We start from the raw sequence: 23,063 nt of genomic DNA on the forward strand, positions 1-23,063 counted from the left end.
ACTTAACCCTTAATAAAATACATGTATTACCTGAAATAATGGGCAGGAGTATGAGGGCACACACCATCAACAATACAAGACATGAAAAACTCTTGGTTCCCATTAGTTGTGTTGCTAGATGATGCAAAGAAAAAAATTGTCAAAATATATCCAATCTCATGAGAAACCTAATAATTAAAAAACAAAATTTGAAAAGTAAAGTTTAAAATCAAGGTTAAGAGAAGTTCCATTTCGTGTTGAAACAATGATAATAGGAAGAAATGTATAGACTAAAATTAATATCTTACAAATACTTAAGGGATGTGGATCTTGAAATATTATTTTACACTGTTTGATAATAACTAGTTTTTTGTTAAATAGAAAGTTTTCAAGATTTCTTACCAAAGTAGCCATATTTATAAACTACTTTACGAAGTTCAAAATTTTGATTTTTAAAAGTCAAAATATTGACAGCAATTATAAAGTTCCCTATTTAAGATTTATTTTAATTGAACCTTTATACCATAATCTGGTCAAACTCTACATAACATCATATTATCTATTTTACATTTATTGTTAAGACTCTCCCATAATATATAATGGATTTTCCATAATAGCCTTTTTTTTATCCTTATTTGATAATTATTAGATATTAGATCTTGGTTATTTTAATTTACTTTTACAGTATATGAATTAAAAATTCTAACAAAAATTAATTTTACCAGATCTTTTTTATACATAGTTGATTGCTCATATTAAGAGAAATTTTATAAATATTATGTGGTAATTTTTTGTTTTATTTGTTAATTTATATTAAAATATCAATTTTCCATTCTCTTTTTTTTTTTGTGAAAAGTCCATCTTTATAATCTCTTATTTATCTGTTAATCTAAGCCTGAAATATAATATGATTCAATAATGAAAGTGAGAATGAGATGAACCATTAAAAATAACATTGTTAGCTAAGACTTGACTCTTATTAGTACTAAAATAATTAAGATTTAATATAGCTTTTTGAGATTTTCTAAGGACATCTCCAGTGATAAATGCTAATCACCAGAGTTGCTCATATAAATTTATATAATAATAAAAGAGAAGGGAGAAATAAGAGAATCGTTTCTTGGTTGCTTATGCAAGCAACATTTCTCAGCAAATATATAATTATATATATGGTTAAAATAATAATTTTATTTTTTTTAAAGAAACCTTTAATACGTTGCTGATGGTCTAAGAAGCTCTTATGTGGGACCCACACAAAACACATATATTCTGATAAATGACTCATTTTATTATGATAAATAAAATCAAATTTTTTTACAAAGTTAATTAAATATATATATATATATGTGTGTTTATGTTATCTAATTTTATAGTTAATTTTAAAATAATTTTATGTATTAATAGTATTTACGGTTTTATTATTGTTACTATTATAAAAAATATATTTATTTGAAATCTTCTATTATATGATAAATTTTAAAATAATTATATAAGTTAAATTACATTACAAATATTAAACTATACTAAAAAAATATTATATTGATGAGATATTAAGTAAGTTTCTCACCAATACATATAAACAAAACATAATGAAAAAAATTTAAGACTCATGAAAAAGTTTTAAGCCTAAAAGTACAATAGTATTATATTAGTAAGAGACACTAAAAATGAGAACTGTGAGATAATACTAGAAACTAAATTGTAGATTGTCTAATAGGGGCCCTATCTTAACCAATTGTGTAAGTTATATAAGAGAATAAATCCATCTCCAAACATATTTGAATATATATTAATATATTAATTAATATGATAATATGGAATACATATAAAACGAGAAATTAATTAGGAATTAGTACATTAATATCGTCGGATATGGAAGAGTCTTGAGATTCAAAGCCAGGATGACAACAACAATTGCCGGTCTTTTTGCCTACATATTTTTGGCAGAACCCTCCTAATTTGTATCCTTTTAATTTGCAAAGTACATTGCATGTTAGATTGCGTGAACATGTTGATCCTGGTATGCATGGTATTACTTCGACTGCATAACCAAACACATTAACAAAGATCATAACCACAAAATGATTAATTAATCGTTTTATAAATTTGTATTACTAATGCTAGCATATGTTTTTTTATTCCAATTACAATAGCCATAATTTCTTTCTAAAGAGTTAACATCACTTATCCAATTTTTCAGGAAAGATTTACACATATTTTTTTCTCTAACTAAATGTAAGAGAAAATTACAAGTCTCTCATCGACATATCATACAAATAAACACACACAAAAATAGCTTTAGAAAATATTTAACCCTGAATAAATATATGTGTTACCTGAAATCATTGATGGAAGGATGAAAGCAAACACCATCAATAACGGTAATAGAAAATATGAAAACTTCTCCATGGCCATCTTTTATGTTGCTAGAGAATACATATAACAAATGTTTGTTAGAATACTCTTGAGAGAAAAAAATAAAAATAAGGTTCAAACTCAAACAAGCACACTAATAGTATGGATAGATGTTTTCTTACGCAATTTTCTACAAAACATTTGGTAGAAAATATTTTACCAATATCATATTCGGTTTTGACGAAATTCAGTGATCATTATTTACTGCTTGAGAAACAAGTTTTTGTTTATCAAATTCTTATGAAATTAAACAGATTTACAACTCAATTCACCTTTTCTCTTTTTGATATTTAGATATTGGGAAGTAACAATATTAGTTTTGTCACCTTTAATTGTCTATGGTTTTTCTATTATATATTATTTATTTATTGGTTTTATTTGGTAAGTCAAAAAATGATAATTTTTGGTCAAATGGGTTATTAATTTAGGGTCAAGTTTAGGATTGTGGTTAAATAATTTTGCTGACCACAATTTTATCTGAAGGAGTTATAAAAACCTTTCCCCCTTAAGATTATTAGTTATATGACCACAATTGTATTAGATTTAGTGTTAGATAGTATCTAGTATCTAGTATCTACTTAAGTTATTTGACTTTGACTAAAAAAGAAAAGAAAATAACATCATATCGGTCATTCAAGCTATATTATGGAGTTTTCAAAATATGTAGAAATATTTTTTTAAGAAAAGTTTAGTTGGTTATTTAGACGGTTAATCTTGGTCAAACAATTGATGCCACTTACATTTTGTATTCACGTTATGTGAAAATACATCAAAATTGAATTATTTTGGGGCTAAAAGTTTTTTTTTTTTAAGATTAAAAAAATTTCGATACAAGTCTTAAATCAAAGTATTTTTGACGGTTAAAACATGTTTTTGGCATAACCATAAATAGAAACCGAGGGTTCAGTTGAAGATGGTTTTCCATCCGTATGCCGCTGCCCGATTTATGTGTGACGGTTTGGGTCATGTAAGATCATCCCACTACTCCCAACGACGAGTTGAAAGTGGTAACACTTTAGCAACTAAAACTGAAGTGGTCTATATATGGATTTAAAAACCAATTTACGCTGAACACAAACGGTTTTTTTTGTTTTAATATGGATATGCCCATTTGGACCTGGACAAACAAAATGGAAAATAAAATTTGATTAAAAATAACAATAACAATAATAAAAAATGGACAAACCAAGACAATAAAGAGAAAAACGGTATAAACATATTTAAAAAATACAAAAATATATATTCATTAAAAGCACACACAAAAAAAAAGATATGGGTTTTTGATTCAAACGACTACGTAAGTACAAAGGCAAAGCTATATCGGGTGAATTTATCGGAGTTACTAGCTTGGCAATGGATGGTGAACCAGAACAGAAAAACTCATATACTAACTTAGGCATTTTACAAGAGCTACTTTTTTTCAGTTACATCACCGATTTCGAAACCTTTGATCAAAACTAAACGGATTTCAGCATAAGATGGAACAAACAACAAGTCACATCCCACACCTTTTATCCTGAAATATAGATCGACAAAACACACCAAAATCTAATATTCTTAATCTCATTAACTTGCAAAAAAGAGAAAACTCATAATTTATATATCTTCAAATTCTAACGTCGACAGAATTGCTAACCTCGATCTAGACCAGTTAGGTGTATATATTATTCATGACATTGAATAAGGAAGATGACTCAAACAACCATTGAGCCACCAAACTCCAAGGTTAGCCTTCCAATATCTAAACGGATACGTCGTTAATCGCCTTAACATGCAAAGAAGAGCTCTACACCGACAATGCTAATCTAAGGGGAGAAAAGAAAAAAATAAGAGAAGAGAGAAAAGAAGAGAAACAATTATTTTTTTTTTTTTAATCAAAACAATATAAACAATGCAAACTATTTGGTTATCAATACTCAAATAATTGTTTTACTTCTCTTGATAAAGTAGAAGTAAAAAAAATCTTACCAATTTTAGATCTTTAGTTAATAAAAGCTTCTATTATTTTCATCCATTTATAAGAAACTCCTTGGTTACAAAGTCAAATAACTTCACTAATGGGACAAGAAGACACTGGTTTAACTTGACAGAAAAATAATTTTTGCAAACCGGCCGGTTTAAGTTGACTAACCGACCTAAATCCGAGAACTTAAACTGTACATTTGTCAGCGACTCTTCTTCTTCACCAACTACCCCCATTTCTGCTTTAAGAGAGAGAGAGAGATCGCGTCGGCACAATCTTAATATACCGACATCGAACATGTTAAACTCTGTCGCGATGGTGTTTTTCGCCATCCTTCTCCTCAAAATCTCCGATGCCATCTCGATCTCGTCGCCTAACGGAGAGATCGACGCAATGCTAGTCCGAAACAGCCTCATCATCGGAGAAGACGAAGATCTGATGCCGTCGGAGATCAGCCGGAGAGTTCTCATGGCGCATAAACGTTACATCGGATACGAAACCTTAAGGAGAGACATGGTTCCTTGTCAGAAACCAGGAGCTTCCTACTACGATTGCCGCTCCGGACAAGCTAATTCTTACAGCAGAGGTTGCGAAACCATTACTAGATGTGCTCGAGACACCAGCGACATCAACACCTGAAGCAATTAATTTGGAAGCTTTTTTTTTTTTGGGTCTTTCGGGGTTGAGACTTGAGATTGAGAAGAGGTAAGTAAATTATTATATGATTAAGAACTTTGTATTGTTGTTATTATATAATGTATCTGAGACTTTGACATAAGAATTGTTATATATGTATGTAACCTTGATTAAGCTATATGGTTATCAATGCTCTATTATATGATGTTATCATTAGATTGGGTCTTTCTTTGTTTGTTTCTGGTTTGCTTATGTAGAGATTCCTTGATGGTCCTTTATATATATATATATATATATATATATAGTTCTGGTAAAGTAGCAAGGTTACCATTTGTAGAAAGGTTTGTGTTGTTATTATAGGAAACCAAGTCCAGTGTCAGGTCCTATTATTAGTTGCTAAATTAGTCTTCAAATCATGACTGGTTCAAGATTAGCTGGATTAAAAAGATAGTAGTATAAAAGAACTTGTGAATTAAATGTGAGAACGTTGGCTTGATTCTACATATTTGTGTTGTGCTTAGGAGGGACTCGTATACTCTCTATGATGGTTCAAAACTTTGCCAGGGTTGCTGCACAGTGGAGTCTTCGTTAACGTTTGTGTTATTTACATGATTAGTGATCATTCTCGATTGAGGTCTCCAAATCATGGAAGGAATCCTCTTGCTCGTGTAATCAGCTAAAATCGTGAGAATGCGCTTTAAACTTTTTAATAAAAAATTTTAAGTCCTAAGAATGGCAACGGTGCTGTGAGCAGGCAGACTTCAGACGGGCATGAATATTAAAATCATCTATAGTAGTTAAACTCGTGAGAATACTGTAAACTTTCTAATAAACTAAACCCCCCCAAACTCTAAATAAACTCCAAAGTAATGAACATAGCAGAACTTTTCTTCATCTCTGTAAACCGTAAGAGTTTGGTGATATGAGGCTCTCCACGTACGTACTTGCGTGTTGCAACTTGCGGAATTCAACACCGCGGATTTTTACACTCCTCCAAGTATTACGCTCAAAATTGTACAGGACCAAGAGTTTATCGATAAGTAGAAAAACCTCCTCATCGTTCCTGGTGGAACACAGTGGTATCATCATGACTTGGTAGTAGGAAACGCCGATTCGAATCTTACTCCATGAATTCCGGACCCCGTACGCGTTCATTACCCATATAACATCATGCATCTCCAAGCACCAGCGAACAACACAGAGACGCCCTTTGAGAGTGCCCACCGTATATCCCCCATACATATGCTCACATTCCTTGATCAAATCAGGCAATGGCATAAGTCGTAACTTCTCTGTGTTAAGGTCAAATGCCGTCACCACTATCTGAGATTCTCCTCCCCACTAATCAGGGAAATCCAATGGATCGCCCCGTTGAGTTCCACAGAGCTCGTCAAAGAGACTCCCGTATAAGGAATATTGCATATCCTCCGCCTCCACGAATCTTTCTTCAGTGAGTAGACATAATAGTCGTTACCATGATCAATACAGTTCACCACTTTGTAATCATTGGTCAGAGAATCGAAACCAAAACCATAACTAAACCAAGTTTCACTGGAACTGGAACGCAGATATTCAGGCACGTCCGGTAGTCTCTTGGATTCTCCGGTGGTCGGGTTACACAAGAAGACACCATTCGCATTCGAAGCCATACGCACCAACACCAACCCGTTCGAAGATCCGGAGATATAAACGCTACTTGTTCTATATATTACACCTGAATCCAATTTCAGGTCATATTCATCTTCTTTAAGCGGGTCATCTAGTACCACGGCAGTCAAATCCCTAATTCCTCCACAACCATCACGGATCGAATCAAAATCCACAGCAAATAGATTATTACAAGGTCTACGGTGTCTCGAACGTACAGCGTTATGATCGAGATGCATTATCGTAAACTTGGGATCGGACAACAAACCATATAGATTAAGACTACTATTAGAAGATAGGATAAGTCTGCGGTGGCCAAAACGTACCGTGTTATGATCTACATGTTTCTTCGCAAAGTTGGGATCGGACAACAGAGAGTGAAAAGGCTTTGATAAGCATCTGAATCTCCCTAATGACCTAGCATGTGATCGAAGGAAAATTTCTGTGATTAACTCTCCAGGAAGGTAGGGCAGTTTCGTCGGTGAAGCTTCGTGATTGCTCCCTCCTTTGCCCCTTACATCCATTATCGTTCTCTGAACCGAGAACTTTACTTCTAACTTGCCGCTCATAAGTAAGGCTACCCTAAACCTAGCTTAAACAGCAAGCTAAATTAATTATAACTTTATAAGTCAATGATATATATGGGGAGATTCTTAAAAATGACAAACTTAGCACAAACTTATATATCACTAATAACAAACATTAATAACAAATTTAAGGGATTAAAAATAAAATCTCTAAATTGGGAGAACCCGAAGCTCCGTGTTCTTCCGGCGAAAGTATACGGTGAGAGAGAATTGAATAAATGTGAATCTGGCGAATCCAATCGAATCTGAAGCAAAAGTGAAACATAATTTGAAATCAAGGAATCAGAGGTGAATCATTAGTGAAAAATTTGGGTTGGCCACATCAGAGGCGATTGGATGAATACTAACCAATCATAATGGATGTTGAAACTCAAAACAATGTATTTTATTTGGTCAATCAGATGTTAACAAGTATAAAAAATGATAGTAATTTACTTTCATGGATATATTTGTATATCTGAAACCCAGAAGACTTGTGCTATTAGTCGATTAGTTTATGACGACATGTATTAAAAATATATATATATATATATATATATATATGTATAACGTGAAAATTTAAGAATATGACAGTGCAATAAAAAAATCTCATCAATAGAATTTTATTTTTGTTAAGTAAAAAAATCAGTAATGAACCAAATATGCTTAAGAGAAACTAACTAAACCTTCAAATCTATGAACTCCACCATAATAATGAACATAGCGCATGTCATTTTTTTCATCTCTCTATACTATACCGTATGAGTTTGGTGATATGAGGCTCTCCACGTACGTGTACGTATTGCCGGATTCAACACCGCGGATTTTCAGAGTCCTCCAAGTGCTACGCTCAAAGTTGTACAAGACCAAGTGTCCATCGAGTAACAAAACCGCCTCGTCATTCTTGGTCGAACAAAGTGGTTGTGGTTTCATGCTTTCGAAGGAAACGTTGATTCGAATCTTAGTCCATGAACTCTCGACCCCGTACTCATTCATTACCCATATGACATCATGTATCTTGAAGCACCAATGAACCACACAGAGACGTCCTTTAAGAGTACTGACAATACATCTTCCGTAGTTATGCTCACATCCCTCGCCCAAATCAGGGATTGATATAACTCGTAACTTCTCTGTGTTAAGATCAAACGCCGTAACCTCATTTTGAGTTTCTTCTCCACCAAGCACGGGAATCCAATGGATTGAACCGTTGAGTTCCACAGAAGAAGTGAAAGGGACTTCTTTATAAGGCATATTGCATATCCGCCTCCACGAATCTGTCTTCAGTGAGTAGACATAATTGTCGACGTTCTCGCTACAATCAAAAAGCTTAACCACTTTGTAATCATTGGTCAGAGAATCGAAACCAAAACCATAACTAAACCCACTTTTACTAACTGTTGAACGCCGAGACTGACCAACCACGTACGGTAGTTTCTTGGATTCTAACTTTCTAAGGTGGTTGGGTTATACAAGAAAACATCCCTTGGACTCAAAACGACACACACCAACCCGTTCGAAGATCCGAAAATATGAACCGGACGTCTTGTATAAGTTGTATAATATGTATTCCTAAAGTTTCTATTCGACTTAAAGTTATAAACAACTTTCGGTTTCAATTTCGATAAGAAAAGTTCATCTTCTTTAAGCGGATAATCGAGTTCCACAGCAGTCAAATCCCTAATTCCTCCACGACCATCACGGATGGAATCACAATTCACCGCATATAAATTATTATAAGAAGATATGATAAGTCTGCGGTGGCCAAAACGTACCGTGTTATGATCTACATGCTTCTTCGCAAACGTGGGATCGGACAACAGAGAGCAAAAAGGCTTTGATACGCATCTGAATCTTCCTAACGATCTAGCATCTAATCGAAGGAGAATTTCTGTGATCATGTCCTGAGGAAGGTAAGGAAATTTCATCGGTAAAGCTTTGTCATTGCTCCCTTCTTCTCCCCCGTTTTCCCACTTGGTCGCTTTCATTATCGTCCTTTTGAATCTTTGCTTTAAAAAATATTTTTAAAGCAAGCTAAACCTAAACCTAGATTATACATCAAGCTAAATACAAAGGCAATATTCTATATTTGACCACCATGTGTGCTTTTATTAGAAAAAAAAATCATTTAAAATCAAAACTCTCATGCCTTCATCTTCTCAGCTTTTTGATAGGGTTTCATCTGAATAACATCCAAATTGTAATCTTTTAAGTGTTTTGAATCCTTGCAAACCATATATTATTTTTTTTTGTTAAATCGTGGAAATTCTTGAATTTTGGCGGTTTGGCCTATAGGTGTTTCTCCTTTTAAGATTTTCCTTTTAAGTGTTTTTCAGTACTCGGAGTTAGATTTTAGATTTTCGATTTTCGGGTTGAAAAATAACTCTGTACGTAAGAGTGATTGAACCCGTTCAGAAAAGAAAAAAACCAACCCCGCCCCCGTTGTACTACCAGCACCACACTTTTAGTTCCAACCATACATCTTAGTTTGTTCAAAAAAAAAAGTTTTTCTCCATCAAGTTTTCTTGTGAAGAGATTAACAAGTGAAATTATTACGGGATAGGTTCGTATTGTTTGTGATAAGTCTCAATCTCCTTGTGATAAGGACGAGTTGTATATTTTTAGGAGTCTAAGCCTTATCTTGTTAAGAGGGCTGTTGTATTTATACCCAAAGTTCATAAGTTAATAAATCAAGTTGGTTCGACACCTAAATTTTACATGGTATCAGAGCCAAAATCACAGAAAAAATCTCTAAAATTTTCACTTTTCTTTCTCATCAATTGTTTCGATCTTCTTTATTTTCATAAACGTTCGTCTCTTGCGTGACAAGAAATCATGTCTAGCTTAGAAGAGAGTTCTTCTGCAACTAAGAAAGCTGTTGGTCAACAGCCAGAGACACATGTGGTGTCCCCTTACACCTTGTCAAGCTCCGACAACCCCGGTTCGATGATCTCGTCAGTTTTGTTAACAGGCGACAACTATAACGAGTGGGCAACGGAGATGTTAAACGCTCTTCAAGCTAAACGCAAGACAGGTTTCATTAATGGAACGATCCCTAAACCAGCTGGTGACGATCCCAATTTGGAGAATAGGATGACGGTGAACTCCATGATTGTTGGTTGGATAAGGACTTCGATCGAACCAAAGGTCAAGTCCACTGTAACATTTATCGCCAACGCTCATCGGTTGTGGTTGGATTTGAAGCAGCGCTTCTCTGTTGGGAACAAGGTGCGTGTTCATCAACTTAAAAGTCAGCTTGCGTCTTGTCGACAAGAGGGTCAAGCGGTTATCGACTACTATGGCAAACTGTGTTCTCTTTGGGAGGAATATCATATTTACAAGCCTCTCACAGTGTGTTCTTGTGGCTTGTGTACCTGTGGAGCTACCTCTGCTCCGGCTAAAGAAAGGGAGGAAGAGAAGGTTCATCAGTTCGTATTGGGTCTCGATAAATCCAGGTTTGGTGGTTTGTGTGCCACTCTTGATGCGATGGATCCTCGTACTTCTCTCGGTGAAGTTTATAGCCGAGTAATAAGAGAGGAACAGAGGTTGTGTTCTAATCGTCAACGAGAACAAAAAGAGAAGGCTGTGGGTTTTCTTACTCGTCCTGATGCTACTGGTGGAAGCAAACCAGACTCCATTGTAAGCAAGAGTCGTCTCTCTTGTTCTCACTGCGGGCACACTGGTCATGACAAACGTGACTGTTGGCAGCTCGTCGGCTTCCCAGACTGGTGGACAGAGAGGTCTGAAAAGAGTAATAATGGTCGTGGTTCCAGCAGCAGAGGAAGAGGCGGTCGTGGTTCTCCTTCCAACAGCGGTGGCCGTGGACGTAGTCAGATGGTTGCTGCACATGCTACCAGCTCGAACTCCTCTGTTTTTCCTAAGTTTACACAAGAACACTTGAAGGCTTTTACCCAGTTTCTTCAAGAAAAATCCAACAATAGCACTTCCGCAGGCGACAGTTCCAACAAGTTGTCTGTTAAGCTTAAGCTTGGCAATGTTATTTTGGATACTGGAGCATCTCATCACATGACAGGGAATCTCTCCTTACTCATCAATGTGGTTCCTATTTCACCAAGTCCAGTTGGATTTACTGATGGAAGTAAAACCTTTGCTATAAGCATGGGAGTGTTTCCACTCTCAAACAATGTCAAGTTGACTAATGGTCTCTTTGTGCCTTCACTCAACTGCACATTGATCTCTGTTTCAAAAATATTGAAACAAACAAAGTGTCTTGCCACGTTCTCTGACACTATTTGTTTTTTACAGGACCATTTTTCGAAGACTTTGATTGGAAGCGGTGAAGAGCGTGATGGTGTGTATTATCTTACAGATGTGGCTACAACAAAGATTCATATGGCAAGTGCGATTTTTGATCAGGCTTTGTGGCATCGACGTTTAGGACATCCTAGTTTTTCGGTTCTTTCGGCTTACCTATGTTTTCTTGTTCCTCGTCTTCTGTTAGCTCTTCGTCTTGTGACGTATGTTTTTAGAACTAAACAAACCAGAACAGTTTCTCCGATTAGCATTAATAAAACAACAGATTGTTTTTCAATGATTCATTGTGATGTTTGGGGTTCGTATCGTGTCCCTTCTTCTTTTGGTGCAGTCTATTTTTTGACAATCGTTGATGATTTTTCAAGAGCTGTTTGGACATATCTTTTACTTGAAAAATCTGAAGTGCGTGGTGTTCCGTAAAATTTCTTGACAAACACGGAAAGACAGTTTGGTAAAGCGATCAAGACAGTTCGAACCGACAATGGCACAAAATTCATGTGCCTTTCCCCTTATTTTCGTGCCAATGGTATTGTCCATCAGACGTCTTGTGTGGCTATGCCTCAGCAGAATGGTCGAGTAGAACGGAAGCATCGACACATTCTCAATGTTGCTAGGGCTTTGTTGTTTCAGGCAAGTTTGCCTATCAAGTTTTGGGGTGAAGTTGTGCTCACTGCCGCCTATTTGATCAACCGTACTCCATCTACTCTTCATTCTGGTCGCAGTCCTTATGAAATTCTTCATGATTGCAAGCCTGCTTATGATCAGCTCCGAGTGTTTGGTTCTGCGTGTTATGTTCATCGTACTACAAGGGACAAGGATAAGGTATGTCAACATAGCCGCAAGTGTGTATTTGTGGGTTATCCTGTTGGCAAAAAAGGTTGGAAGGCGTTTGATATTGAACGCAACGAGTTTCTTGTGTTTCGTGATGTTGCCTTTCAAGAAGATGTGTTTCGTTATGCGGTTGTGTCTTCTTCTCCAACTGTTGTGTCTTCGTCTCCGACTTCTTGTGATGATGATTGGATAGTTAGTACTTCGGGTGATAGGGGGAGCAATGTTGTTTCTCCTGTAGTTTCTCTTCCGCCGTCTCCAGTTGTTGCTTCTCCAACTGTCGACATTGTCCGAATGATGATGAGTCTTCTCCTTCTACAGAGTTGGAGAATTCGGATCATTCCTCTCCAGTTTCCCTGCCGGTTAATCCTCCTACTCCTGAGCTTGTTGCTCCGACAGTTCCTCCTGTTTCACAGGTTCTACAGTCTTCTCCTGCGCCACGACACAGTAAGCGTACACCTAAGCCATCTGTGAGATTGACTGATTATGTTCTCTACAATGCCAATTACACACCATCTTCCTCACACGCTCTTCCCGATCTTTCGTCTGTCTTCGACAACGGTCGAAGGTACGTCTCTGTTTCCTTTGACAGATTATGTTTTGGATGCTGATTTCTCACCAAGTCATCAGATCTTTTTAGCGGCTGTTACTGCTAACATTGAACCAAAACATTTTAAAGAGGCGGTTAAGATCAAAGAGTGGAATAATGCGATGACTAAAGAGGTTGATGCTCTTGAAGAAAATAAAACAGGGGAGTTGGTTGATTTGTCGCCTAACAAAGTAGCCATTGGTTGTCAATGGATCTACAAGACAAATATAATTCTGATGGTACTATAGAACGTTACAAAGCTAGGCTTGTTGCTCTTGGGAACAATCAGATTGAGGGGGAGGATTACAAGGAGACGTTTTCTCATGTTGTTTGTATGACGACTGTTCGCACTCTTCTTCGTATTGTGGCTGCTAAGCAATGGGAGGTTTACCAGATGGACGTCCACAATGCGTTTCTTCATGGTGACCTTGATGAGGAGGTTTACATGAAGTTTCCTCCGGAATTTCGTCACTCTCATTCTGGTAAGGTTTGGCGTCTTCGTAAGTCGTTGTACGGCTTGAAACAGGCTCCTCGGTGTTGGTTTAAGAAGCTCTATGATGCACTTCTTCGTTTTGGTTTTGTCCAATCCTATGATGATTATTCGCTTTTCTCCTATACTCGCAAAGGTCTTGAGTTGCGTGTGTTGATTTATGTCGATGATCTCATAATTTGTGGTAATGATCGTTATATGCTTCAAAAGTGCAAGGAGTATCTCAGCCGTTGTTTCTCTATGAAGGATCTTGGGAAGCTTAAATATTTCTTGGGTATTGAGGTGGCCCGTGGTCGTGAAGGTATCTTCTTGTCCCAGCGTAAGTACGCTCTTGATATTGTTGCTGATAGTGGGGATCTTGGTGCACGTCCTGTGTTTACTCCATTAGAACAGAATCATCATCTTGCTACCGATGATGGTCCTCTTCTCTCCAATCCTAAATCTTATCGCTGTCTTGTTGGTCGTTTGTTGTACTTGCTTCACACGCGTCCGGAGTTGAGCTACTCTGTTCATGTTTTGGCCCAATTTATGCAGTCACCGCGTGAGGTTCACATGGATGCTGCTTTGCGAGTGGTTCGTTACTTAAAGGGGTCGCCCGGATAGGGTATCATGCTTCATTCCTCTCCGGAGTTAATTCTTGAGGTCTATTGTGATTCGGACTGGAGTTCTTGTCCAATTACTCGTCATTCACTTAGTGCTTATGTTGTGTTACTTGGTGGTTCGCCAATTTCTTGGAAAACTAAAAAACAAAAGACTGTCTCTCACTCTTCCGCAGAGTCCGAGTATCAGGCAATGTCTTATGCTCTTAAAGAAATCAAATGGCTCCGCAAGTTGTTGAAGGAATTAGGCGTCGACCAGGCTGCGCCAGCTCGATTGTTTTGTGATAGCAAAGCTGCTATTTATATCGCTACTAGTCTTGTTTTTCACGAGAGAACTAAGCACATTGAGAACGACTGTCATGCTGTTCGTGATGCGGTTCGTGACGGCAGTATCTCCACACAACATGTCCGTACGACCGAGCAGCTCGCTGACATTTTTACGAAAGCCCTTGGTCGTGATCAGTTCCTCTATCTTATGTCCAAGTTGGGTACTCAGGATCTTCACACTCCAACGTGAGGGGGAGTATTACGTGATAGGTTCGTATTCTTTGTGATAAGTCTTAATCTCCTTGTGATAAGGACTAGTTGTATATTTTTAGGAGTCTAAGCCTTATTTTGTTAAGAGGGCTGTTGTATTTATACCCAAAGTTCATAAGTTAATAAAATCAAGTTGGTTCGACACCTAAGTTCTACAGAAATCTACAATATAAGCAAGTACGCGCCATGGGGTAGGGTTATGGTGGAGCACTGATTAAGTAGATACCGAAATATTTGCGTATCGCTCAAACTGCAATTTGTGGACCAACAGGTTATTTATTAGGATACTATTAAATTACGAGGAACAAGTACATGATGGAGAATGATATTTGAATTTAGAGACATGAAAACGCATTAATATTTCATCGTGGACATCTCATTGTCGAATGTAGTTTGGTGTAAATGAAATATACGAAGTAGTTTGAACTTAGAACATTTGTAACGTGTAATAAATACAACCGCAAATTGTTACAAATCGAACGCATGCGTTGCTTGTGCTTATTAAGTCGCTAAAATTGGGATGCCGAAAATAAGTTTCCCCTTTGTTTTTTTTTGGTTTCTCATTTGTTTGAAGAGTACAATGTCGAACAGAACACACAAAATAAATTTTAAGAGAGGAAACTGAAACTGAAACTAAAACAAAAACTAAATTTTAAGTCTCATGAAAAATTTAGAAAACAAAGCACAACCTTCGAAAGCCAATAACCCTTATTCATAGATATTTGGTCAACTTCAACAGAGACCAATATCTCAAACTGTTCCACTCTTCCACCACAAACCCAACACAAAACCACAAGTAGAACCGCTTTGTCCACACACTCTCTCTCTCTCTCAGTACCTGTAGTGAGGAGGCTTGTATGGTCCCTCAATTGGAATGCTGACGTAGTCAGATTGGTCCTTTGAAAGCTTGGTGAGCCTGGCTCCAAGCTTGCCCAAGTGAAGTGCTGCGACCTTCTCATCCAAATGCTTGGGAAGAACGTACACCTTCTTCTCGTACTTTCCGCTTGACTTCTCGTTCCAGAGCTCGAGCTGGGCAATCACCTGGTTGGTGAAAGAGCAAGACATGACGAAACTAGGGTGACCAGTGGCACAACCCAAGTTCATGAGACGACCCTCAGCCAAGACAATGATTCCGGTCTTGGTCTCTGGGAACACCCACCTGTCAGTCTGGGGCTTGATTGTGATACGCTTAACACCTGGGTAAGTCTCGAGTCCGAGCATGTCGATCTCGTTGTCAAAGTGACCAATGTTGCACACAATGGCGTTGTTCTTCATCTTGGTCATGTGGTCAACCATGATGATGTCCTTGTTACCGGTGGTGGTGACAAAGATGTCAGCTTCTGAGACAACATCCTCAAGGGTAAGAACCTGAAGACCTTCCATCAAAGCTTGAAGGGCACAGATGGGATCAATCTCAGTCACGATGACTCTGGCACCAGCAGTCTTCATGGCAGCAGCACAACCCTTTCCAACATCACCATATCCACAGACAACAGCGACCTTTCCAGCGATCATGACATCAGTAGCCCTCATGAGACCATCAGGGAGTGAGTGACGGCAACCGTACAAGTTGTCGAACTACAAGTAAAGAGCACAACTAGATTAGATAAGAGTACAACATCTCATAAAAATTGTCAAAACGTTAATCTCCATAAAACTGTAACCAAAGATACTCGCTACTAAATAGTATTAGTTTCAAGAAACAATTCAGATCTTGCATCTACTTAATTTAATCCGTTGTTGTTTAATCCTAACGCATCAGAAACTACAGATCTATATACCTAACATATTGTAAAAGGTGGTAAGTCAAATCAATACCTTGCTCTTGGTGACAGAGTCGTTGACGTTAATAGCAGGGAACAAAAGAGTTCCGTTTTGCTGCATCTGGTAAAGCCTCTTAACACCAGTGGTGGTTTCCTCAGAGACACCAACAAGTCTCTCCTTCATCTTGTGGTACTTCTTGGGGTCAACTTGGAGACCTTCCTTGATGATAGACAAGACGATCTGGAACTCAGGGTTATCAGTAGAAGTAGGGTCAGGGACCTGACCAGTCTTCTCAAAGATCTCCTCAGCCTTGACTCCCTCATGGATCAAAAGCGTGGCGTCACCACCATCGTCAACAATCAGGTCAGGGCCACCACCTGGACCCCAATCAAGAGCACGCTCCGTGCACCACCAGTACTCCTGAAGAGTCTCACCCTTCCAGGCGAAAACAGCGGCGGAGTCACGAGCGATCGCGGCGGCGGCGTGGTCTTGGGTGGAGAAGATGTTGCAGGAACACCATCTGACCTCAGCGCCGAGAGCGGTTAGGGTTTCGATGAGTACGGCGGTTTGGATGGTCATGTGAAGAGATCCGGTGATTCTAGCGCCTTTGAATGGCTGAGAAGGACCGAACTCAGTACGGCAAGCCATGAGTCCAGGCATCTCAACTTCGGCGAGCTCGAGTTCGAGACGACCGAAATCGGCTTGGGACATGTCTTTGACCTTGTATTCACGGCCACTTGAGGTCTTCTCAACGAGCAACGCCATCGTTGAAAGGGGAATCTCAGATATGGTTTCTAGATCTGAGATTTGAAACACTCGAAAGGGGGCAGAGATAGAGAGAAGAGTGTGTGCGAGGAGAAGAGAAAGGGAGTGAGAGAGTATATATAGATGAGGTCAAATTGGAATGGACGGTTCAGATTGTTTTGAGGGTTTGGTGGATCTGGTAGAAGTTGGTAATCCCGTATATGGCGGAACACGCTGCACGAGCAGCATGACTCGTGTTTGTGAGCTTTGTCGTGGGTTGATCCTTGATCGGACGGTGATGTGGGAGGAACTGCCACGTGGCTGTATTTTATTTGTTTTGGCGAATCGTATAGATCGTAGTTAGGGATGACTTATTTGAGAACCTAAACGGGCCTTCACGGTAGCCCACCAAAGAATGAATAGTTTTTCGATGACTATTCAAGAATTATACAAGGTTTTATTATTTAGTATTTACTGCATATTTCTATGTTTTTCCATTTTAGAAGTTACTACATATTATAACAGAATATCTTTTTGTTAAAATTTTTTATTGTACTATCATTAAAATTCATTGTAAATCTTATCATTTCCATATATTAAGAGTTTTACATATTAATATATACTCCCTCAGTTTCACGAGATATGTAATTTTAACATAATTCATACAAATTAAAGAACAATACTTGGGTTCACCCCCTTAGAAAATAAGAAAATAAAATCTGTATGCATTATTATAAAATTACAAACTTAAACCGCTTTTTAATAAACTCAAACCGACATATAATTCCGTTCTAATTGTAAAATCTAAACCCTAACCATCTCATTTGTGAACCCAAACCGACATAAAATTTTGTTCTACTTGTAAAATCTAAACCCTAAATATCTCATTTGTGAACCCAAACCAACATATAATTTCGTTCTAATTACAAAATCTAAACCCTAACATCTCATTTGTGAACCCCAACCGACATATAATTTCGTTCTACTTGTAAAATCTAAACCCTACCATCTCATTTGTGAACCCAAACCGACATATAATTTCGTTCTAATTATAAAATCTAAACCCTAACCACCTCATTTGTAAACCCAAACCGACATATAATTTCGTTTTAATTGTAAAATCTAAAACCTAACCTCTTTATTTGTAAACCCAAACCGACATATAATTTTGTTCTAATTTTAAAAATCTAAACCAAGCCAATATTTAACTTTCCTTAATTAAAAGTATACATAATTTGTTTCCTTAATTTGTTTTGCTTTTTAATTTAACCCTAATTTTGATTTATTTTTTTAAATGAAATATTAGATGGAAGATTCTGATTGGCTGAGAGAAGAGAGGGTGAACAAAAAAGTTCACCCTTAGGGTTGAACGTAAGTATTTTTCCAAATTAAAAAACTTTGAATTATACATGTATATGTTTAATAAAGTGACTAATAATTTAAATTAAATGAAAAAAATTAAGGGGTAAATTAGAAACTTAATGTAAAAAATCACATTAAAAAAAAAGAACAATACTTGGGTTCACTCTTAGGGGTGAACATCTTCATTCACCCCTTTATAAAATAAGGAAATAAAAACTGTATACATTATTATAATTATAAAATTAAAAACTTAAACCGCTCTTTTATAAACCCAAACCGATATATAATTTCATTCGAATTGTAAAATCTAAATTCTAACCATCTCATTTGTAAACCCAAACCGACATATAATTTCATTCTAATTGTAAAATCTAAATCCTAATCATCTCATTTGTAAACCCAAACCGACATATAATTTCATTCTAATTATAAAATCTAAACCCTAAGACCATCTTTACTGGTTGGTTGCTTCCCCAAATTCTTTTAATAAAAAATACAAATAGGAGAGAGGAAGGGAGAGAACGTTGCTGAAGTTACTTAGAGCATCATTACTCATGAAGAGAGTTGCTCAGATAAAATAATATAATAATGAGAAAGAAGGGAAAAAGCAGAGAATCGTTTCTTGGATTGCTTCCACAAGAAACGTTGCTCAGATAAAAGGGACAGGTGTAGTCCTTTTAATGGATACAATTAATAAAAAAATAATAAAAATATATATTTGATTAAAATAATATTTTCTTTTAAAGCAACCTTGTCTAAGTTGCTGGGTTAATGATGGTCTTAGTGTAGCAACGTTTCTCATACATTTTATACAGATGTCAGTTTCTTATTAGTTCTATATTAAAATATATTTTTTTTGGTTTTTTTTTAGCAACGGTGAATGGTTCTCTGCTGGTGATGCTCTAACCATCTCATTTGTAAACCCAAACCGATATTAATTTTGTTTTAGTTGTAAAATTTAAACCCTAACCATCTCATTTGTAAACCCAAACCGACATATAATTTCGTTCTAATTGTAAAATCTAAACCCTTACCATCTCAGTTGTAAATCCAAACCGATATAATTTTGTTCTAATTGTAAAATCTAAACTCTAACCATCTCATTTATAAACCCAAACCGACATATAATTTTGTTTTAATTGTAAAATCTAAACCCTAACCACTTCATTTATAAACACTACAAGAAAACATGAAAATAACGACTGCACTATTAGTCACTATTTAGTCGCTAAATAGTGTTTTACGACTATATAACGACTAAAACATGTTGTCGTAAATCGTTAGTCGGTAAGAAATATTAGTCGTAAATTAGTCACTAAATAGCGACTATGTTACGACTAAAGGTCGCAGTCGTAAACGTAGTCGTAATGTAGTCCTAAATTTAGCGACTACGTAATGACTAATTTTACGATTACAAACATTAGTCGTAACATAGTCACCAAATTTAGTGACTAATTAACCACTAATTACCAACTATAGTTGTATTTTAAGTATTTATACATTATTGTATTTATACAGTATTTATACAAATTATATATATATATTTTATTAATTGATTTAAATACATTTAAATTATGAATAATAATTTAAAACATATTTCGAATACTATATTGATTATTCTAAGCCATGATTACAAAAAAAAACTGTATTACAAAATAAAATTAAAAATCAGAACTAAAAAAAGAATACTTCATCCTCCTCAAAAAAACATAATTAGAAAAAGAATAGATGAACAACTACATAATAAATGGTTTGTAGCACATTCACAATTGCTTTGTATTCCATCATTGAAACCTAAGTAGTTCCCACTAATGTTCCAAGATCAAGTGGAAAAATAGAAACACGGCAGCATCGGTATGTTCAATGGTAGGATTGCTAGGGAGAGTTGTTTCAGTCACATACTTTGAACAGCAGTTGTGCCGCCAACGAATGATGTTAAAGCTCCCATGATCACAAAGACTAAGAAGTCGTTTATTCTTCTGCGAGATGAATAATCGTATTAAGACACCGTTAACCGAAAAATATGCATAACAGGGTGTTTTCATGTCACAAGTGAAAGATTGCCAAATAATTTCCATAACAAAAAGTGAGAGAGATTCGCGGTGCAAAGAACTCTTAGTCTCTTACCTTACCAACACAGTTGGAAATCCGGAGGCAGTGATGGTCAAACTGCTCAACGCAGCGCTTACATGTGGGAGAGTGTTTAGATCGCACCGGTCTAATTATCTGAGTAAAGTATGACAATCCTAGTTAGAAAAAGAAAAAAATGTTGGGTTTCACATTAAAAAACGGGTTTCTGCGGAAAAACCTTGCAGGTAAGGCAGAGCTGGGACCAGTTTCCTTTCCATTAGGGGCTATAAAAATTGAAACCAATCAAAGGGTCCTGAAACCATCACAAGACGAGAGGCTCAAACAACTGAACACTGATTTAGTTTGTTCACTATCAAAATAAAAGAAAAAAAAACTGTAGACACAAAACTAGTATGGCTTGCCTCTCTAATTGAAATCTAATCTATTCAAAATCAAAATAAAAACACAAACTTGTAAGGCAAAGTTTAATTAATTCCTTGGAAATTGGGTTGGAAAGAGACGAGACTCTCAATTCGAAAACCAAACCTAGCAATTTTGACTAACATGGACTCGCAGAAAAAGTGTTAAGTAACCAAAATCTATGCTCGATCCGAATTAATCTGAAATACCTATCTTCTTCCAGCCAACTGCTTCTTCAAGCTTCTTGACATGTTCTTCAACTTCTCCAAATCCAGTCTATTGATCACAAACAACAAAATAATATAGTAAACAAAACTCACATGTTCAAACCATATATAAGCTTCTAAGACACAGACACAAACACAAACACATACACATACCAGATTTTATCAAATAAAATCACCAAAACTGAGGTGACTATGAACTAAGTCGATTTCAAAGATCCGGGAACCTCCTTGAAAACCCTAATTGTGCCCATTAAACAAAGACGAATTTCAAGAATCACAAAGTCTTCAATTGACAGAAAAGCTTGGATTTTTCGAGGTTGAAACGTAAAATCAGCGGTTCAAATTACAGAGAAAGCTTGGTATTTGAGAGCAGAGACGAGAAATTAAATAAGGAAGAGTCAATAAAAATCTTCGACAGAGAACAGGGGGAGGTGAGTAGATAAAGAAACAGATCTGAAATGTTTAGGTCTAATTGTTTTTTTCGAGAAGTCATAGAGATAAGGGGGAAGTGAGTAGAGAAAGAAGACTTACCCGGCAGNCTCTAATTGAAATCTAATCTATTCAAAATCAAAATAAAAACACAAACTTGTAAGGCAAAGTTTAATTAATTCCTTGGAAATTGGGTTGGAAAGAGACGAGACTCTCAATTCGAAAACCAAACCTAGCAATTTTGACTAACATGGACTCGCAGAAAAAGTGTTAAGTAACCAAAATCTATGCTCGATCCGAATTAATCTGAAATACCTATCTTCTTCCAGCCAACTGCTTCTTCAAGCTTCTTGACATGTTCTTCAACTTCTCCAAATCCAGTCTATTGATCACAAACAACAAAATAATATAGTAAACAAAACTCACATGTTCAAACCATATATAAGCTTCTAAGACACAGACACAAACACAAACACATACACATACCAGATTTTATCAAATAAAATCACCAAAACTGAGGTGACTATGAACTAAGTCAATTTCAAAGATCCGGGAACCTCCTTGAAAACCCTAATTGTGCCCATTAAACAAAGACGAATTTCAAGAATCACAAAGTCTTCAATTGACAGAAAAGCTTGGATTTTTCGAGGTTGAAACGTAAAATCAGCGGTTCAAATTACAGAGAAAGCTTGGTATTTGAGAGCAGAGACGAGAAATTAAATAAGGAAGAGTCAATAAAAATCTTCGACAGAGAACAGGGGGAGGTGAGTAGATAAAGAAACAGATCTGAAATGTTTAGGTCTAATTGTTTTTGTCGAGAAGTCATAGAGATAAGGGGGAAGTGAGTAGAGAAAGAAGACTTACCCGGCAGTTCAACTTGACGAGACGTGGAAGACGACGGTCGGAGGTTTGGCTGGACAGAGTCATCGCGATTCGAAGAAATGAGAGTGAGAGTTTTTCGGAAAGAGTTTCAAGAGTGATAATGATTTTTTTTTCTAAGTGTAGTGTCGAGGAATGGAGGCAGATCTAGGGTAGGTTTTTCTCTTTTTTTTATTTTTGTTAACGCGTGAAGGGTTTGTTGATTTTTTCTGTTTTTTTGTTGGCCAAATTTTGAATTATATCAAAACTCAAAGTGATACAAAAGCCTTTAAGGCCTAAACTAAATGATTAGTTTTAGGTTTTTTTGTCAACAATTAGATTTAGTTTTTAAAATGACTAATTTAATCAGTTTTATAAGTAAATAGTTTTTGAAAATATTATGTATATGTATACACTAAATAGTTTTAGATATAGATTTTATTTTATACACATAGTGGTTATATTTTGGTTAAATGGTTTACAATTTTATTTCTATATACTATGCATTATAAAAGTTTAAAATTTATGTTATAGGGTTTAAATTACAGGGTTTGGAGTATAGGTTTATGATTTGGGGTTAAGCTTTGAATTTATGATTTATTTTTAAGATTTAGAGTTTATGATTTAGGTTTTAGAGTTTAGTTAAGGGTTTGGGGTTAAATTTT

General features: G+C 36.2%; 6 protein-coding genes and 1 long non-coding RNA gene across 10 annotated transcripts; 2 read left to right on the forward strand and 5 right to left on the reverse strand.

Moving 5' to 3' along the window:
• Positions 1,818-2,713, reverse strand: LOC104732284 (putative defensin-like protein 88). The gene is made up of 3 exons (XM_019233616.1): positions 2,667-2,713; positions 2,316-2,405; positions 1,818-2,020 (listed from the first exon to the last, which is right to left on the reverse strand). The coding sequence occupies exons 2-3, from the start codon at positions 2,392-2,394 to the stop codon at positions 1,818-1,820; spliced, it is 282 nt and encodes a 93-aa protein (XP_019089161.1). The 5' UTR covers positions 2,395-2,405; positions 2,667-2,713.
• LOC104732285 (protein RALF-like 31) lies at positions 4,566-5,897 on the forward strand. Its single transcript, XM_019233763.1, has 2 exons — positions 4,566-5,062; positions 5,515-5,897. The coding sequence occupies exon 1, from the start codon at positions 4,655-4,657 to the stop codon at positions 4,994-4,996; it is 342 nt and encodes a 113-aa protein (XP_019089308.1). The 5' UTR covers positions 4,566-4,654; the 3' UTR covers positions 4,997-5,062; positions 5,515-5,897.
• LOC104733679 (F-box/kelch-repeat protein At3g06240-like) lies at positions 6,313-7,164 on the reverse strand. The gene has a single exon (XM_010453243.1). The coding sequence runs from the start codon at positions 7,162-7,164 to the stop codon at positions 6,313-6,315; it is 852 nt and encodes a 283-aa protein (XP_010451545.1).
• Positions 7,954-9,194, reverse strand: LOC104733680 (F-box/kelch-repeat protein At3g06240-like). The gene is made up of 2 exons (XM_010453244.1): positions 8,719-9,194; positions 7,954-8,659 (listed from the first exon to the last, which is right to left on the reverse strand). The coding sequence occupies exons 1-2, from the start codon at positions 9,192-9,194 to the stop codon at positions 7,954-7,956; spliced, it is 1,182 nt and encodes a 393-aa protein (XP_010451546.1).
• Positions 10,042-12,920, forward strand: LOC104733681. Its single transcript, XM_010453245.1, has 4 exons — positions 10,042-11,406; positions 11,473-11,684; positions 11,925-12,517; positions 12,631-12,920. The coding sequence occupies exons 1-4, from the start codon at positions 10,042-10,044 to the stop codon at positions 12,918-12,920; spliced, it is 2,460 nt and encodes an 819-aa protein (XP_010451547.1).
• Positions 15,040-17,145, reverse strand: LOC104732286 (adenosylhomocysteinase 1). The gene is made up of 2 exons (XM_010451823.2): positions 16,343-17,145; positions 15,040-16,102 (listed from the first exon to the last, which is right to left on the reverse strand). The coding sequence occupies exons 1-2, from the start codon at positions 17,051-17,053 to the stop codon at positions 15,356-15,358; spliced, it is 1,458 nt and encodes a 485-aa protein (XP_010450125.1). The 5' UTR covers positions 17,054-17,145; the 3' UTR covers positions 15,040-15,355.
• Positions 19,977-22,609, reverse strand: LOC104732288. Of its 4 annotated transcripts, none has more exons than XR_758766.2 (5): positions 22,405-22,609; positions 21,856-21,922; positions 20,703-20,777; positions 20,522-20,620; positions 19,977-20,373 (listed from the first exon to the last, which is right to left on the reverse strand). It is a non-coding gene; the product is annotated as an uncharacterized LOC104732288 (long non-coding RNA). The 4 variants fall into 4 exon arrangements; XR_002034451.1 differs by lacking the exon at positions 22,405-22,609 and adding an exon at positions 22,027-22,397; XR_758765.1 differs by lacking the exons at positions 21,856-21,922; positions 22,405-22,609 and adding exons at positions 21,094-21,160; positions 21,265-21,643.

This window comes from Camelina sativa, chromosome 12 (assembly GCF_000633955.1).
Source record: "Camelina sativa cultivar DH55 chromosome 12, Cs, whole genome shotgun sequence".
In the NCBI taxonomy this organism is placed as follows: domain Eukaryota; kingdom Viridiplantae; phylum Streptophyta; class Magnoliopsida; order Brassicales; family Brassicaceae; genus Camelina; species Camelina sativa.

What these genes read in the sequence shown, in the direction of transcription:
- LOC104732284 (XM_019233616.1), bottom strand. Translation starts at nt 2,394, where the DNA reads ATGGCCATGGAGAAGTTTTCATATTTTCTATTACCGTTATTGATGGTG. An exon ending in CCTTCCATCAATGATTTCAG is followed by an intron (nt 2,021 to 2,315) that starts GTAACACATATA and finishes TTGGTTATGCAG; the next exon opens with TCGAAGTAATACCATGCATA.
- LOC104732285 (XM_019233763.1), top strand. Translation starts at nt 4,655, where the DNA reads ATGTTAAACTCTGTCGCGATGGTGTTTTTCGCCATCCTTCTCCTCAAA.
- LOC104733679 (XM_010453243.1), bottom strand. Translation starts at nt 7,164, where the DNA reads ATGGATGTAAGGGGCAAAGGAGGGAGCAATCACGAAGCTTCACCGACG.
- LOC104733680 (XM_010453244.1), bottom strand. Translation starts at nt 9,194, where the DNA reads ATGAAAGCGACCAAGTGGGAAAACGGGGGAGAAGAAGGGAGCAATGAC. An exon ending in ATTTTCGGATCTTCGAACGG is followed by an intron (nt 8,660 to 8,718) that starts GTTGGTGTGTGT and finishes CAACCACCTTAG; the next exon opens with AAAGTTAGAATCCAAGAAAC.
- LOC104733681 (XM_010453245.1), top strand. Translation starts at nt 10,042, where the DNA reads ATGTCTAGCTTAGAAGAGAGTTCTTCTGCAACTAAGAAAGCTGTTGGT. An exon ending in TCAACTGCACATTGATCTCT is followed by an intron (nt 11,407 to 11,472) that starts GTTTCAAAAATA and finishes TGTTTTTTACAG; the next exon opens with GACCATTTTTCGAAGACTTT. An exon ending in TTAGCTCTTCGTCTTGTGAC is followed by an intron (nt 11,685 to 11,924) that starts GTATGTTTTTAG and finishes AAACACGGAAAG; the next exon opens with ACAGTTTGGTAAAGCGATCA.
- LOC104732286 (XM_010451823.2), bottom strand. Translation starts at nt 17,053, where the DNA reads ATGGCGTTGCTCGTTGAGAAGACCTCAAGTGGCCGTGAATACAAGGTC. An exon ending in ACTCTGTCACCAAGAGCAAG is followed by an intron (nt 16,103 to 16,342) that starts GTATTGATTTGA and finishes CTTTACTTGTAG; the next exon opens with TTCGACAACTTGTACGGTTG.